The sequence below is a fragment of the Phocoena phocoena genome, chromosome 10 (genome assembly GCF_963924675.1).
Source record: "Phocoena phocoena chromosome 10, mPhoPho1.1, whole genome shotgun sequence".
NCBI lineage: Eukaryota > Metazoa > Chordata > Mammalia > Artiodactyla > Phocoenidae > Phocoena > Phocoena phocoena.
In genome coordinates this window covers 27,192,600-27,206,235 of record NC_089228.1, presented here as the reverse complement: position 1 = coordinate 27,206,235, position 13,636 = coordinate 27,192,600, and the positions used below count along the sequence as shown (strand labels likewise).

At 39.7% G+C, this 13,636-nt stretch overlaps 1 protein-coding gene across 14 annotated transcripts in view; it reads right to left on the bottom strand.

Moving 5' to 3' along the window:
- CADPS (calcium dependent secretion activator) overlaps positions 1–13,636 on the bottom strand; it is a 478,500-nt gene that overhangs the window by 122,353 nt on the left and 342,511 nt on the right. For 13 of the 14 annotated variants that reach the window (XM_065884698.1, XM_065884691.1, XM_065884699.1 and 10 more), the window contains 3 exons: positions 5,469–5,570; positions 3,693–3,756; positions 3,158–3,281 (listed from right to left, as the gene is read on the bottom strand). In XM_065884698.1, coding sequence (XP_065740770.1) covers positions 3,158–3,281; positions 3,693–3,756; positions 5,469–5,570 — 290 coding nt within the window. Of the gene's footprint in view, positions 1–731; positions 801–3,157; positions 3,282–3,692; positions 3,757–5,468; positions 5,571–13,636 lie in introns of all 14 variants that reach the window. The other variant, XM_065884694.1, reaches the window with a different exon arrangement.

Below are 13,636 nucleotides of genomic sequence, written 5' to 3'. Positions count from 1 at the left end.
GTGATACATGATATTGGAAGGAAAAAGTTGCCCTTGAGTTCCCACCGCCCAGAAGTGTGGGGTCAATGCTGCACAAATAGAAAATTAGTCAAATTAAGTTTAATGTGAAATCAAGCTGTGACACATACATGAACTCTCCAAGTGACAACTAAGTCATACGTTCTAGCCAGAGCTTTGAGGACGAGGACAACTCCAAATCTCCAGAAAGAACAAGAAAAAGCTTCCCAGTTTCCGAGAACAGACAGGAGGCATATAAGATCTAACTTTTACAGAGAACGGACCACCCTGTGTGATCTACCCACAACAGTTTGACATCTTAAACATGGAAAAGAAAGCACGGTTTGGCCCCAACTGTCCTTTATCTGACACCTAACACATCGCTCCCCACCTAGCTGCTACCTTTTGATTGTGTACCAGTGACAAGCACCTTACAAATTGGGGTTACACACAAGCAAAGTAAAAATGCATTCAGGTCACAGACAGAGAATAACTGAAAAACTTACAGACAAATCTGAGTTTATCACAAACAAATGGCTTAATTGTCTAACCTGTGTTAGGCTGATAAAAGTGACTGGACTTCTCACACTGGGTTTCACAGACAGAATCAACAGACAAGCCAATGCTAAAAAACTTGAAGCAAGGAGAGTGAGTTGGTTTGGATCTGAATTTTCTTGAAATAATGAAAACAGAAAGAGTGAAGACAGCATGGCGAGGAGGTGGTAGGTACTCACGAATGGTTAAATCCATCACTTGGGAGGCCAAGCAGAAGACAGGATGCTCATACATTTCTCTCTTTTTCCCTATAAAAGAGGATTTGGGCATGCAAGAGGCTTAGGTCAGAGGTCAAGAGGTTATAGGTCATAGGTTAGAGGAAAACGTTACATTAGCTCAAAGGAAAATAGCCACAGAATATTTTGGGATAAACACAGGATAAAAGAAAAAGGAGTTTCCAAATTGGAGATCTACTGGATTAACCATTCAGCATGCCGTGAGTCACGAGAGAGATTGTGACCATGATTTTACACGTCTCTTTAGAATTATTTGCAAGAATACAATGACCGAAAACATCATGAATAAAGGGAAACAGAATTTCATTGATTGAAGGCTCCAAGATACTAAGGATTTCAGACTTTAGTATCTAAGGCTCTTGAGGTATTTCTTCATAAACATAGTCTCCAGCAATATTACTACAACTTCTTTCCAACATTCTCAGGGAACTAAGCTGTTAAAGGTCACAGAGAATCTCAAATGTCAAAATGCAAGATTTCTTTGCCGGGGGTAGGATCAGAACCTTGTAAAAGAAAGTTGTCTGGTAGTAATATATTTAAAGCTGCCATGTCTCAGCCTATGGTGGACTATGTTCATGAAAGAAAACCTGATACATGCAGCCAGAGGATGTTGGGTTGTCTGAATTAACAATCCCAGCATGCTTTGAAATTGGTGTCACAGCCACTTTTGCAGGGTTAACGTCAAAAAGTGGCTGAGCCAATCACGGACAAGGAAGGAGAGAAGCGGAAGAGAGCAGGTAGTGTGGAATGAGGTACTTCTCTGAAAAGAGAGTTGGAAAAAAAAAGATTGGTTTCTTCGAAGAATCCCCAGCCCTAAAAGTCACAGTGCAAAAGATAATTAACACAACCAAGAAGAATTGAGGCACAAAAGGAAATTACAGACCAGCTGATCTACTTCAGAAATGAATGCATTTTTACTTACAGATCTTAAAGTTTGTTTTTGGATATATTTATCTGAAAGAAGAGAGCAGATCTTACCAAAAGACTAGTCATAGCTAGACCAAGACCTACACATGAGGCAGCAGACGTGGCAACAGAACGTTTCTTGATCCCATCCCATCCCTGGCCTGGCCTAGAATTACTAGGTACCCGGTTGACTTTAACAAATACAACCAATCATTATGTCCTGGGAAGGTAAATGCTGGAATCATTATTTGCTAATATAGCCCTTTAACGATCTCCTTGTTCCTCTATTTTTGTCACTCATTACCAAGTCAAGAGTTGATAAACATCCTTTTAGTGCCCAATTCTTAAGTGTTTCTCCCTGGATGCATAACAACGGATTCATTACCACTGGTACACAATTTGCATTGTCAGACAGACAAAATTGAGAGAAGGAGGACATGGAATGTACAGAACACTGCGCATTTGACAATGACCTTAACCTAATTCTCTAAGGAAACAGGGACTTTGGCAGGGTAAGTGATGGGGTTTTGGTAGTTGATTAGGTCTCTCCTATTTTTTCTTTTCCCAGTCATGTCCTGAAGGCAGACTATGGGTATTTGCTGGTTTTGTTTGGGTGTTTCACATGAGAGAACATCAGATTCCAGAATGCGGACACATTGAGTTTTGCACACAGAACTTCCACATTTATACACTTACACCACGGTCAAGTTGGGTGTGGTTTTCAAATCACCCTATAGCAGCCAACAGGGTAACAATGAGAAGTGATTAATACCTTTGCAAATGAACAGGTCCCAAAGAACCATATCTTCTCAAGTAGAGTGGACTCAAAGTGCCTTTGGGCGATTACTTGGTCATTAGTGACCACTTCCCTAAAACTTGAGAGGGCAGTGACAACAACCATCCTAGGTTTGGAGTAACAAGATTGAATAAGATCTAAAGCAAACCAGGAGCCATCAGAGACAGCCGAATACTAACCTGCCATCAAGTCTGAAAAGCTACCGAGAGACAAGATATGTTCAAGAGACCAGCAAGAGTTAGGCAAAATCTTGATGTTGCTTTATTCAGTTCCTGTTTTACTTCCAATGCTATCAACAGTGGACAACAAACTGTTTAGTTTTCCTCTATTTAAAGAAGGTAGCCACCCTACAGAACTCTTTCATAGAAAAACATTAGCCACAGAGCAAAGTCAGGGCCAACACAGCCTCTTGGAAGGACCTTAGTTGTCTGATAACATCCTATATTCAAAATCCTTCCCTACAAAGACCGTTTCCTGAGACCCTGTGCCTTCAGTCATTTATGTGGCCACAGCTGAGGAAGCTATCCCATTTCAAGTGCTTTCAAGTTTCAGCTTAACATACAGAGATGGGCCACTGTTTTCTGGTGCCCGTCAGAAAAGAGAGAGACTTCCCTAGGGAGGCATACCAAAATTTAAATTAAAAATTGGGGGCAGAAGGGGGCCTTACCTTCGATTTTGGCATACTCTGACAGCCGAGAATAGTTGACTAAAGCAGCCTGTTCTAGACATTTACGGATGACTGTTTTTACCTCCTCTTGTGGTACTGGGGTAACAATATCTTTCATCAAGACCTACAGGTGGAAAAACTAGGTTCTTAAGATGGTTCAGCGAAATGTGTTACTCATTTACGTTTAAAGAATTCAGTTTAAAATTAGTTGTGAATGCCTCTTTGCAACTTAACATAGATTGAGTGCCATTGTTAAAGAGAAAATAAAAAATTCCAGTGCACAGTTAGGATGTCAAAGCCTGTCCATGAATCATGGAAGGGCAAGGAGCGTATCTTCAATATATCCTAACTATTTGAGAGTCTGGAGATAAAATATCTAGAATTTTGGCAATTTCTTCATATTTATTCTGGTATTTGATGAATGGTAAACAAATCCTTTAGAAATGACAATCTAGGCCATTCAACCACAATATTTAATTACCATGATGTTTATGTCTCTGTGTGTATATCATTTGTCTTTTACTTTCATTCTTACCCTTTCCAAGAGTGAGAGGGTAGCTTTCAAAGCACCTTCAGGTCGACCAAATGGAAAGCAATACCTAAAAAAGACAGAAAAACGTTCAGGTTGCCTGAATCAATTACATTTTAGAATGAAATATGCTGTAACTTGATTCCTATGGCAACTCCCTCTCAGGAACAGAAAATGCTTTTTATTTTGTCACGTTGTGTTATGCTAATCTGAATTCACACCATATATGTGTGTATATAATGTATATATGTGTATGTGTGAATAATGACTAAAGAGAGACTCTGCAAATGTCTGCAGCAGAAAAGAATATTTCCAGTGATGACATAAGGCTCTGTTTGGATTTCTGTTGTGAAGGAGAACCATTTGTTAGCTCAAATGTGACCTTATATATAATTATTGAGACCAGACCGGCATTAAACAATATTAGTTGAAACAGGCTAAAATTCAAACACACTTACCTAAATCCCCAGAGGATTAATATAGGAAATACAGGAGTGTATTTTGAGCAAATTCATGATTCTACTAATTGTCCTTCCTTGATTGTAGTTTTTAATTGTTATTTGAGCTTTTTCTATTGGCAATGTATCTAGCATAGAGTGTATGACCAGTAAAGATTTATCCAGGAGGTTTTTGATGGCACAGATGGTACCTATGTCAGGTACCACTAAGAGTTCTAGTAACTATTTCAGGCTGTCATAAGCCTTTCAAGACATTCTTCCTCATCCTCCCAGACTATCCTATGTATGTATGCCATTTCTTTCACTTGCTGGCTGAGGGGCCGGGGGCAAGTTACTTAACTTCTCTCAACCTCGGTTTACTCCTTGTTTCAATGGGGATTACAATAACTACCTTACAAATTGTCCTGAGAATAAAAAAAAAATGAGTTCATTCTTACCCAGCTTCTAGTTCCCTGTGCAGTGCACAGGAAGCATTTAATAAATAGGAACTATTTACTATACTATTATAAAAGCTCTTACTATTGATGAGCTCCTATTCCAAGATCTCTGGGTTCAGAACCAACCACCAGTGCAGCATTAAAAATATCTAATCGACTCTAAGGGAGAAGTGGGCTGTGTGGTGCTAAGGCTCAAGCCCAGACCCGCGAGCTGTCTCGAGAGTGTGGGGGAGTGCATGATCAGTCTGTCAAGGCTGAACCAAGATTCCTTCTTTCCCCACATAGCCCACTAGTCCTGTTTTCAGGTAACGGAGAAGGTGGGGTTGCTCTTCTGGGTACCACTGCCTTCCTTCCCTATGAGAACTGATTCACAGGAGTTTTCACTGTTGTATTTAAAAACCTTGAAGAAGCGTCAAATTCAACATTTTAGTAGATTTTTTAGATAGATTGATGATCAGGGTCAGCTTACACGAAGAGGGCTTTGATCTTTCAGTGGAAATAAAATGAACTTAAGATTTCAAAGTCTCCTGGATATTGGGGAACACTGTCTTGGTTGGCTTTTTCATTCAGCTATTTATTTCTTATTTTTTTTTACTGAAGTATAGTTGGTTTACAGTGTTGTGTTAGTTTCGGGTATATAGCAAATTGATTCAGTTACATATATATTATATATATATATTACATATATTCTTTCTCAGATTCTTTTCACTTATAGGTTATTAAAAAATATTGAGTATAGTTCGCTGTGCTATCCAGTAGGTCCTCATTCAGCTATTTCTAATATTTAGTGTGTCTCTGAGAGATTTACAGTTTTAGAAAATCAAGCCCTTAATTTGCCCCTCCCCAGTCTCATCCTCCTAAAAAGCCCTTTAACGCCAGATCCTTACCTAAAATGTGTAATCTGATTTTCCAGCAGAACTCGGAGTCTCTCTTTGATTTCTTCAAAACGTTCCTTTTCTTCAACAGTCACAGTTCCAATTCCATCAGGCCTGAAAGAAGACATGTCATGAGGTGACGGGAACCTCATACGCTGACACCATCAAATCAGATCTCTAGCAGGAGGAAACTGTCCATTTTAGAAGAACAACTACAGTGATCGATGTGACTTTAGGAGAAGTCCTGCTTTTCAGTGCCAGCGACTAGAGAGGATGGGGTATTTTGAGGTTATCATTTGGAGACATTTGCAGAACTGTCGCTCATTTATTGTGAAATGGTAAAATGTACAAAGGGGTGGCTTGCAGGTTAAAGCCAACCTCTAGACCTGCTCTGTTTGGCTCACAGCCTTTTGAAATTTTGAACTGCTTGCCAACATTTTTTACTTTAGGAAAGTTTTATGATACAATTCTCTTGCAAATTTGGAACAGCTGGCATTAATTGGAGAGGGGCAACAAACAGCTTCTTCCTTAGCTGGGGCAGGCACTCTCCGGGTCCATATCTCTAATTTACATTACCTGTCTCTCTTGTGGGCACTTATGTTTGGGACTCCTGAACTATGCACACAAACGCCTATGAAAACCTGAAGTCCTGTAAGTGTCTATATTTCCCAGAGGTAAATGCTGTTAAATGACTCACTTTCCAGCTTATAACTACAGATGTTCGGATTAATTTCACCACTCATGTATTAACTAAAGAACAAATTACAAGACATTGTACAAATTACAAGACCTTGATGAAAGAAATTGAAGAAAACTCAAATAAATGGAAAGATATCTTGTGTACGTGGATTGGAAGAATTAATATAGTTAACATGTCTGTACTACCCAAAGCCATCTATAAGTTCTATGCAATCCCTATCAAAATTCCAGTGGGGTTTTTTTTCACAGAACTAGGAAAAAAATATCCTAAAATTTGTAAGGAACCACAAAAGCCCCAAATAACCAAAGGAATCCTGAGAAAGAACAAAGTTGGAGGCATCGCAATTCCTGAATTCAAACTATATTACAAAGCTGTAGTTATCAAAACAGTATGGTACTGGCATAAAAACAAACATATAGACCAATGGAACAGAGTTGAGAGCCCAGAAATAAACCCTCGCGTGTATGGTCAACTAATATTTGACAAGGGAGCCAAGAATACTCAATGGGGAAAGGATAGTTTCTTCGATAAGTGGCAATGGGGAAACTGGATATCCACATGCAAAAGAATGAAATTGGATCCTTACCTTAGAACATTCACAAAAAAGAACTCAAAATGGATTAAAGACTTAAATGTAAGACCTGAAGCTGTAAAAATCCTAGAGTGAAATATAGAGGAAAAGTTCTTTGACATTGGTCTTGGCAATAATTTTTTTGAATATGACACCAAAGCACAAACAACAGAAGCAAAATAGACAAAACAAAAAAAGTGACACTCTAGCAAACTGAAAAACTTCTGCATAGCAAAATGTAAAGACAACCTACAGCTGCCTAACATCTAAAGCTGGATTTCTCACTTAATAGTCTGTGACTTCTTTGAGACTCAGTTTCCTTATCTGTCAAACAGGGATAAAAACAGTCCTTCCTGAGGGTTTCTATAAGGGTTAATTAGCACATGGAACATGATAACACATACAAATCCCCTGGCACATAAGTGCTCAATATATGTTTGCTATTGTTATTGCCAAAAAAAAGAGACAACCTATGGAATGAGATAAAATATTTGCAAGCCATCTATTTGATAAGGGGTTAACATTCAAAATATAGAAGGAACTCATAAAAAATAGAACCCCCCCAAATAATTTGATTAAAAATAGGCAGAGGACATAGACTTTTTTTCCCAAAGAAGACATACAAATGGCCATTAGGTACATGAAAAGATGCTCAACATCATTAATCATCAAGGAAATACAAATCAAAACTGCAGTGAGATATCACCCCACACCTGTCAGAATGGCTGTTCTCAAAACAAAAAGACAACAAATACATGCTGGAGAGGCTTTGGAGAAAAGTGAACCCTCCTGCACTGTTAGTGGGAAGGTAAACTGGTGCAGCCACTATGGAGACCAGTACGGATGTTTCTCAAAAATTAAAAATAAAACTGCCAAACGATCTAGCAATCCTACTTCTGGGTATGTATATGTATCTGAAAAAAAGGAAATCAGTATCTTTTTTTCCCCCTCATTTATTTATTTATTTATTTTTTATACAGCAGGTTCTTATTACCTATTTTATACATATTAGTGTATCTATGCCAATCCCAATCTCCCACTTCATCCCACCACCATCACCCGCCTCACCCTCCGCTTTCCCCCTTTGGTGTCTATACGTTTGTTCTCTGCATCTGGAAAATCACTATCTTGAAGATATATCTGCACCCCCATGTTAACTGCATTACTTACAATAGCCAAGATAGGGAAACAACCTATGTTGTTTATTGACAATATTATCTATTGACAGATGAACTGAATGGATAAAGGATACATACACAGTGGAAAATTATTCAGCCACAAAAAAGAATGTGTCATGCTAAGTGAAATAAATGAGACAGTAAGGTTAACACTGATATGTGCACGATAAACACATAGTACTTACATGTGGTATCTAACGAAGCTGAACTCATAGAAACAGAGAGGAGAATGGTGGTTGCCAGAGGCTGGGGAGTGGGTGAAATGGGAAGATGTTGGTCAAAGGGTACAAACTTCCAGCTATAAGAGGAATAAGTTCTGGGGATCTAATATACCCTATGGTGACTATAATTAATAGTACTGTATTATTTACTTGAAAGCTGTCAAGAGAGTAGATCTTAAATGTTATACACACACACACAAACACAGAGTAATTATACGAAACTAACCTTATGCAGTAATCATTTTACAATGTATCCGTGTATCAAATCATCCCATTGTACATCTTAAACTTACACATGGTATGTGTTAATATCTCAATAAGGGTGGAAAAAAGAACTAACCACATAGGCTATTTTTCAATCTTAGAGAACTACTGCTCATTTAATAGAAAGAATGACCCTGGCATAAATAAATGAATTTCAGTTTAATCACAGTATTCTCATGTTTCTGAATTACCAATAGGTTCACACACATTTTCCTTATTTCCTTTGGCCCATTCAAGTTGAAAATACAAAGGAAGGCTGCATATTTATAGCCCAAATTTATCTGTGCCAAATTAGACGAAGGATAATCTGACCCATTCAAAGTCTTCAGCTCCCAGATCTTGTACTGACTTGTTTTGACTACTGGCTGAGCCAGTTTGCAGATTGGTGCGTCACCATGAAACTTCTATTGGAACATTCTTCAGTTTGCAAATGCAAGTCATCTTGAGACCAAACAAATGGTCTTATTTATAGGCCTTCTCAAGGATCCAGCAGAAGTTGGGAAAATCCTGTATACTAGACCAGTCTGACTGCACAAAAGACTTGGCAAAAGATAGCAGTGTACCTCCTGTTAGGGGTTTATTGGTCAGCTTCCCTTCTTTTTAAGTACTAAAAATGCCCTACTTGAAAAAAGAAAAAACTTCCCCTCACCCACTTTGTAGAAAATACCCCTAAATAGTAAAATGCTACACAGTCCATTTCTTCACACCCTCCTGAACTTAGAGGCAAAATGCTAAATATCAGGTAGGCTGTTGGAATCCATACACGTGTCCTTAGTTTCAAATTTTCAGGAAAAATCTCAAATGTTAATTTACGAAATTTATTTTAAAATTATTTAAACATAAAATGCCCACAAATCTGTAGTTAAATCTCAGGATGAATTCACTGGCCCCACGAAATACCTGTGCCACTTTCTGTAGTAACGTCTCATGTGTCTGTTATAATCTACAACTTTCTTTAGCTGTGGCTTTTGAATTTTGTTTATACAAAATTCAGCTTGCTAATGCACTGAACACATGTTTATACAATTGGCGTGTGTACATGCACACAATCGATTTGGGAAAAGTCGAGCCATTTTAAGCATTTTGTTTCTTAGCAGGGAATTAAGCCAGAGAAAAATGTTATTAAATATAAGGTACAATTCAGAGAGGAGTTTATAGATCACAGGAAAAAGCCTGAAAACCATTTAACACAGGCAGCCCAGAGATGTTTGTGGCCATTATTAGGAAATAAACCTCTCTGTGAAGAAAATCATTCCTTCCTTACCCAACAAGTCTTCTAAGGCAATTAGGCAATTAGAAGGCAGCTTTTAGATTCGTGTTTGAGATGACAAAAACTGAACATTTAGTCTGTGCCTGGCTTTCCTGTAATTCTCACTACAAAGGGTATTATAAACATAACATCTGATTATGTTTTTTCCCCTTTTGTTCTGATGATTCACATTTATAACTATTAAAGGTATCAGATGGCAGCTTCCGTGTCTCCTTGAACTACTCTGTGAACACCATTCATCTCCCTATTCAAAAAAGGTAAACAACTAAAAATTATTGTCATTTCTTAAATTTGCTTCTTAATCGCCTATGTCAGTGTGAATAGTTTCTTTTTTTTTTTTTTTTTTTTTTTTTTTTTTTTTTTTTTGCGTACGCGGGCCTCTCACTGTTGTGGCCTCTCCTGTTGCGGAGCACAGGCTCCGGACGCGCAGGCTCAGCGGCCATGGCTCACGGGCCCAGCCGCTCCGCGGCATGTGGGATCTTCCCAGACCGGGGCACGAACCCGCGTCCCCTGCATCAGCAGGTGGACTCGCAACCACTGCGTCACCAGGGAAGCCCGAATAGTTTCATTTTAAATAAATGAAACAAACCAATCTGAGTCTGTAAGACACATAGTACGGAGTTTACCAAAAAAAAACCAGGTGATAAAACACATCACAATTTCGACATCCAATGCACATTTATTTGTAATTGCCGGAATTGCTCTGAAATTATACTGGTAACAGGGGGTGTTCTTTTACAAACTGAGGGAGAGATGTGCAGGAAAAATATAATTTGTCCAAGATCACAGGTTGTCACTCCATCAGTTAAAAAGCAAAAACATCCTTTGTGGGGTGTTTGATTTCTCATATAGTTATTATTGAAAATTCTGTCAAACATCGATTTCTCTTCCATTGACCCCTGTAATCTGTCAATGTTAATTGTACAGCTTTTGGTAGATTTCTATGGATCTACTAACTGAAAAATCCTGGTTCAATATGTAGGGAGCACTGTTCTCACAGAAGCAATGAAATACTTTCCCTAGAGTAGTGGCCACCTGAGCCTGCCTCAGAGTCACCTGGAAAGCTTGTGACAACTCAGACTGCTGGGGCACCTCACAGTTTCTGATTCAACAGATCTGGGGTGGGACCTGAGAACTGGCATTTGTAACAAGTTCTCTGGTACTGCTGGTTCGGGGAACCTTACTTTGAGAACCTCTGTCTTAGAGCGAAAAAATATTTGGTGGGCAGCTGAATGCATGAAACGGTATTTTTGGAATTGGGAATCCAGGGTTCCCAATTTCCCTTGGATTGAGTGAACTTGGAACCAGAGATCTTCTCTAAGAAGTATATGGTCCACTTATGAAGCTAGCAACCCCTTCCCCAAATGGCATTTGCACTGCTTTCTAGGTGCCATTCCAAGCAGTGCTGGCTGCAAAATAAGTAGGAGAACTGTACTGGTGTCTCTCAGAAGCCATGCTTTTGTTTCTCTGTTTTGGAAACATTTGGGGGTGATTCTATAATTGTCATAAAACTGGCTCTGCATCTTGTTCTTTTCTCAATACTTCTAACACTTAAGGAATCACAAAGAATGAGAGAAGAGGAGGGCTGAAGCTGGATTTTTAAACTCCTACCTAGCAAACCCCAGGCTGAGATGTGTCTTTACTCAGAACATGTGTCTAGGAGCCTGAATCCTCTGCCCTCTTGTATCCTGACTGATACATTTTCTGCTGGTGGTTTTGCACTTCTTAGGGTCCATTGCCACTTCCTAAGGGCACTCGAATTTCATTTGGAGGAATGACCTTGGCTGCATTGTGTGTAAACTGAGGAGTCTACTCTTCCTGCAGGCCAGCTCCTGCCTTGGGTGGGGGGGGTCATTATACATCTTAGCCGGACTAACAACTGCACTCAGCCAACTGGACACGCGTTCCCGGAACCTTTATATCACATAAATGATGTAAGGATAAAAGAAACTGGTGGGGTTTGCTGTCTCAGCAGCTGTGCCCTGCCCAGCTTGTTCTCCCAGGTCGGTAGTTCTTAATCTCTGACTGTATCTTAGAACCAGTAGAGCTTTGAGAGGTCCCACCCCCAAGCTCTGATTCAATGGGTCTGTAGCAGGGCCTACACATGTCAAGTTAAAGCTCCCTAGGTCATTCCAATGTGCAGGTAAGGACTGGACCACTACTTTGATCCTGTTTCCTACTTTTCTGTTGCTGCCTTGATTCCAGTTTCCCCCTCCCTTTTTTTTTTTTTGAGGCTCCTGGCATCATCCCCATAAACTCTCTTTTATTTAGATTATCCAGCATTAGTTTTTGTTACTTATGTGGAACTGATGTAAGTTCATAAGGCACACATCCTCTGGCTCCCAATTTTAGTAGAAGCATTGATACCTTTGAACCTAGCTTTAGCAACACACACACACACAAGGAAATATGGCCCCTGGTCACTGGTTCCGCCTAACTGCACACTGGCTAACCACTCACTTTTTGTATATCATGACCCCGCAAACTTGAGACAATATGCAGGTCAAGTGCAGTCATTTTTGGAGCCCTGTCAAAGACTGGAAGCTCTCCCACCGGCAGGCCATCATCAGAGCCCAGAGTGGGCCTCTCGGGCCACGACAGACCATATTGCATCTGATACAGCAGGCATCTCCGGAATCCACCTTTCAAGTTTTCGGCAAACCATTTTCTCACTGTCCTTCACAAAGTTGACATTTTCGGCGGCACGATAGGAAAGATGTCACGTCGGCTGCTCTTCAAGTTCTTGTCACAGTGGTTAGCACCAGTTCTGTCATCTTCACTCTCCTCACAGCCTCCCATCTTGAGCCATGTCACAAATAATAATACATCCAGAGTTGTGTCTTTCTGGGTTCTTTGGGGTTTTTTTTTTTGTCAGATTAAAATGACCCTAACCCGGCTGCCCACACTTTAGGACTAGTTATGCAAATTCTTCTCCCTTTCCCCAAATGTTTCTGAGCTAGAGCTTGTTAATTGTCTACTGTAGGATTAATCCAATATGATTAAGCACAAGGCTTTTAATACTTTATTTTGATGCTTGAAATTAAGTGTGTACATTTGAGCCAAAGAATTCAAGCTACCTTGTGTTTTGTGAAAGTGAAATGACCTCTTTGGGGGCGTTAAATTGTTGCTACTCACCCAGGTGAGCACGCAGGGTCCTAGCGTATAATCATCCCGCCACCAGGGTTCTCTACATTATGTTGAAAGCTGGGCCACAAAACCTCCGTTGGGAAGGTAAGATATCTTTTCAAGAAGGTCAGGTTACTAAATTAATTCAAAGCATACAATGATTGATGTGTTCTGCTATCGCAACTACTTGGTGATCAAGTGTAGAATCCAGTGTAAAAAGAAATGTGTGAATTCAACAAAAGAGGAAAGAGCGTCTGGTCCACCTCTCTGCATACAGCCAGCTTTAAGCTCCAATCACTATCAACAAAGGGTAAAACTCCAGTTGAAGTGGGAATATACTTTCTCTCCAAATGCAAATGTCCACATATGCCGGTGCAGGCACCGTAAACATGATATATTCTCTCTCTCCAAATGGATGCATGCCTACAGACCGCATTACAGATCCATGAAAATGTCCGTAAACAAGCATGATAACTGAATCCTACGTGCTACAAAAATGTTCCAGCCCAGAAACACGAGAGCTGAAAGGGTCAGAGTGGAACAGAATATTTTAGTAGCCGTTCCTTGTAATGGTCCCTAAGTAGAACATTTAGACCAAACACACTTTCTTAACTTCTCTTTTTTAAAAAAAACTGACTTCTTCTAGCAATTCTTAATCCTTACAATTTCCAGAATGATACTTTTGCATTTGATCCTAGTGTGGAATATTTTCCTTTGTCTCTTTCAAATGGTTAATAACTACACATTCAAGACCGCACCAAAGCATCATCATCTCAAAAGGAGACATCCCCACTCACTCCTCTGGATGGTATGTGTAAGGCCAACCGGCCCGAGGCAGGGGAACACAATC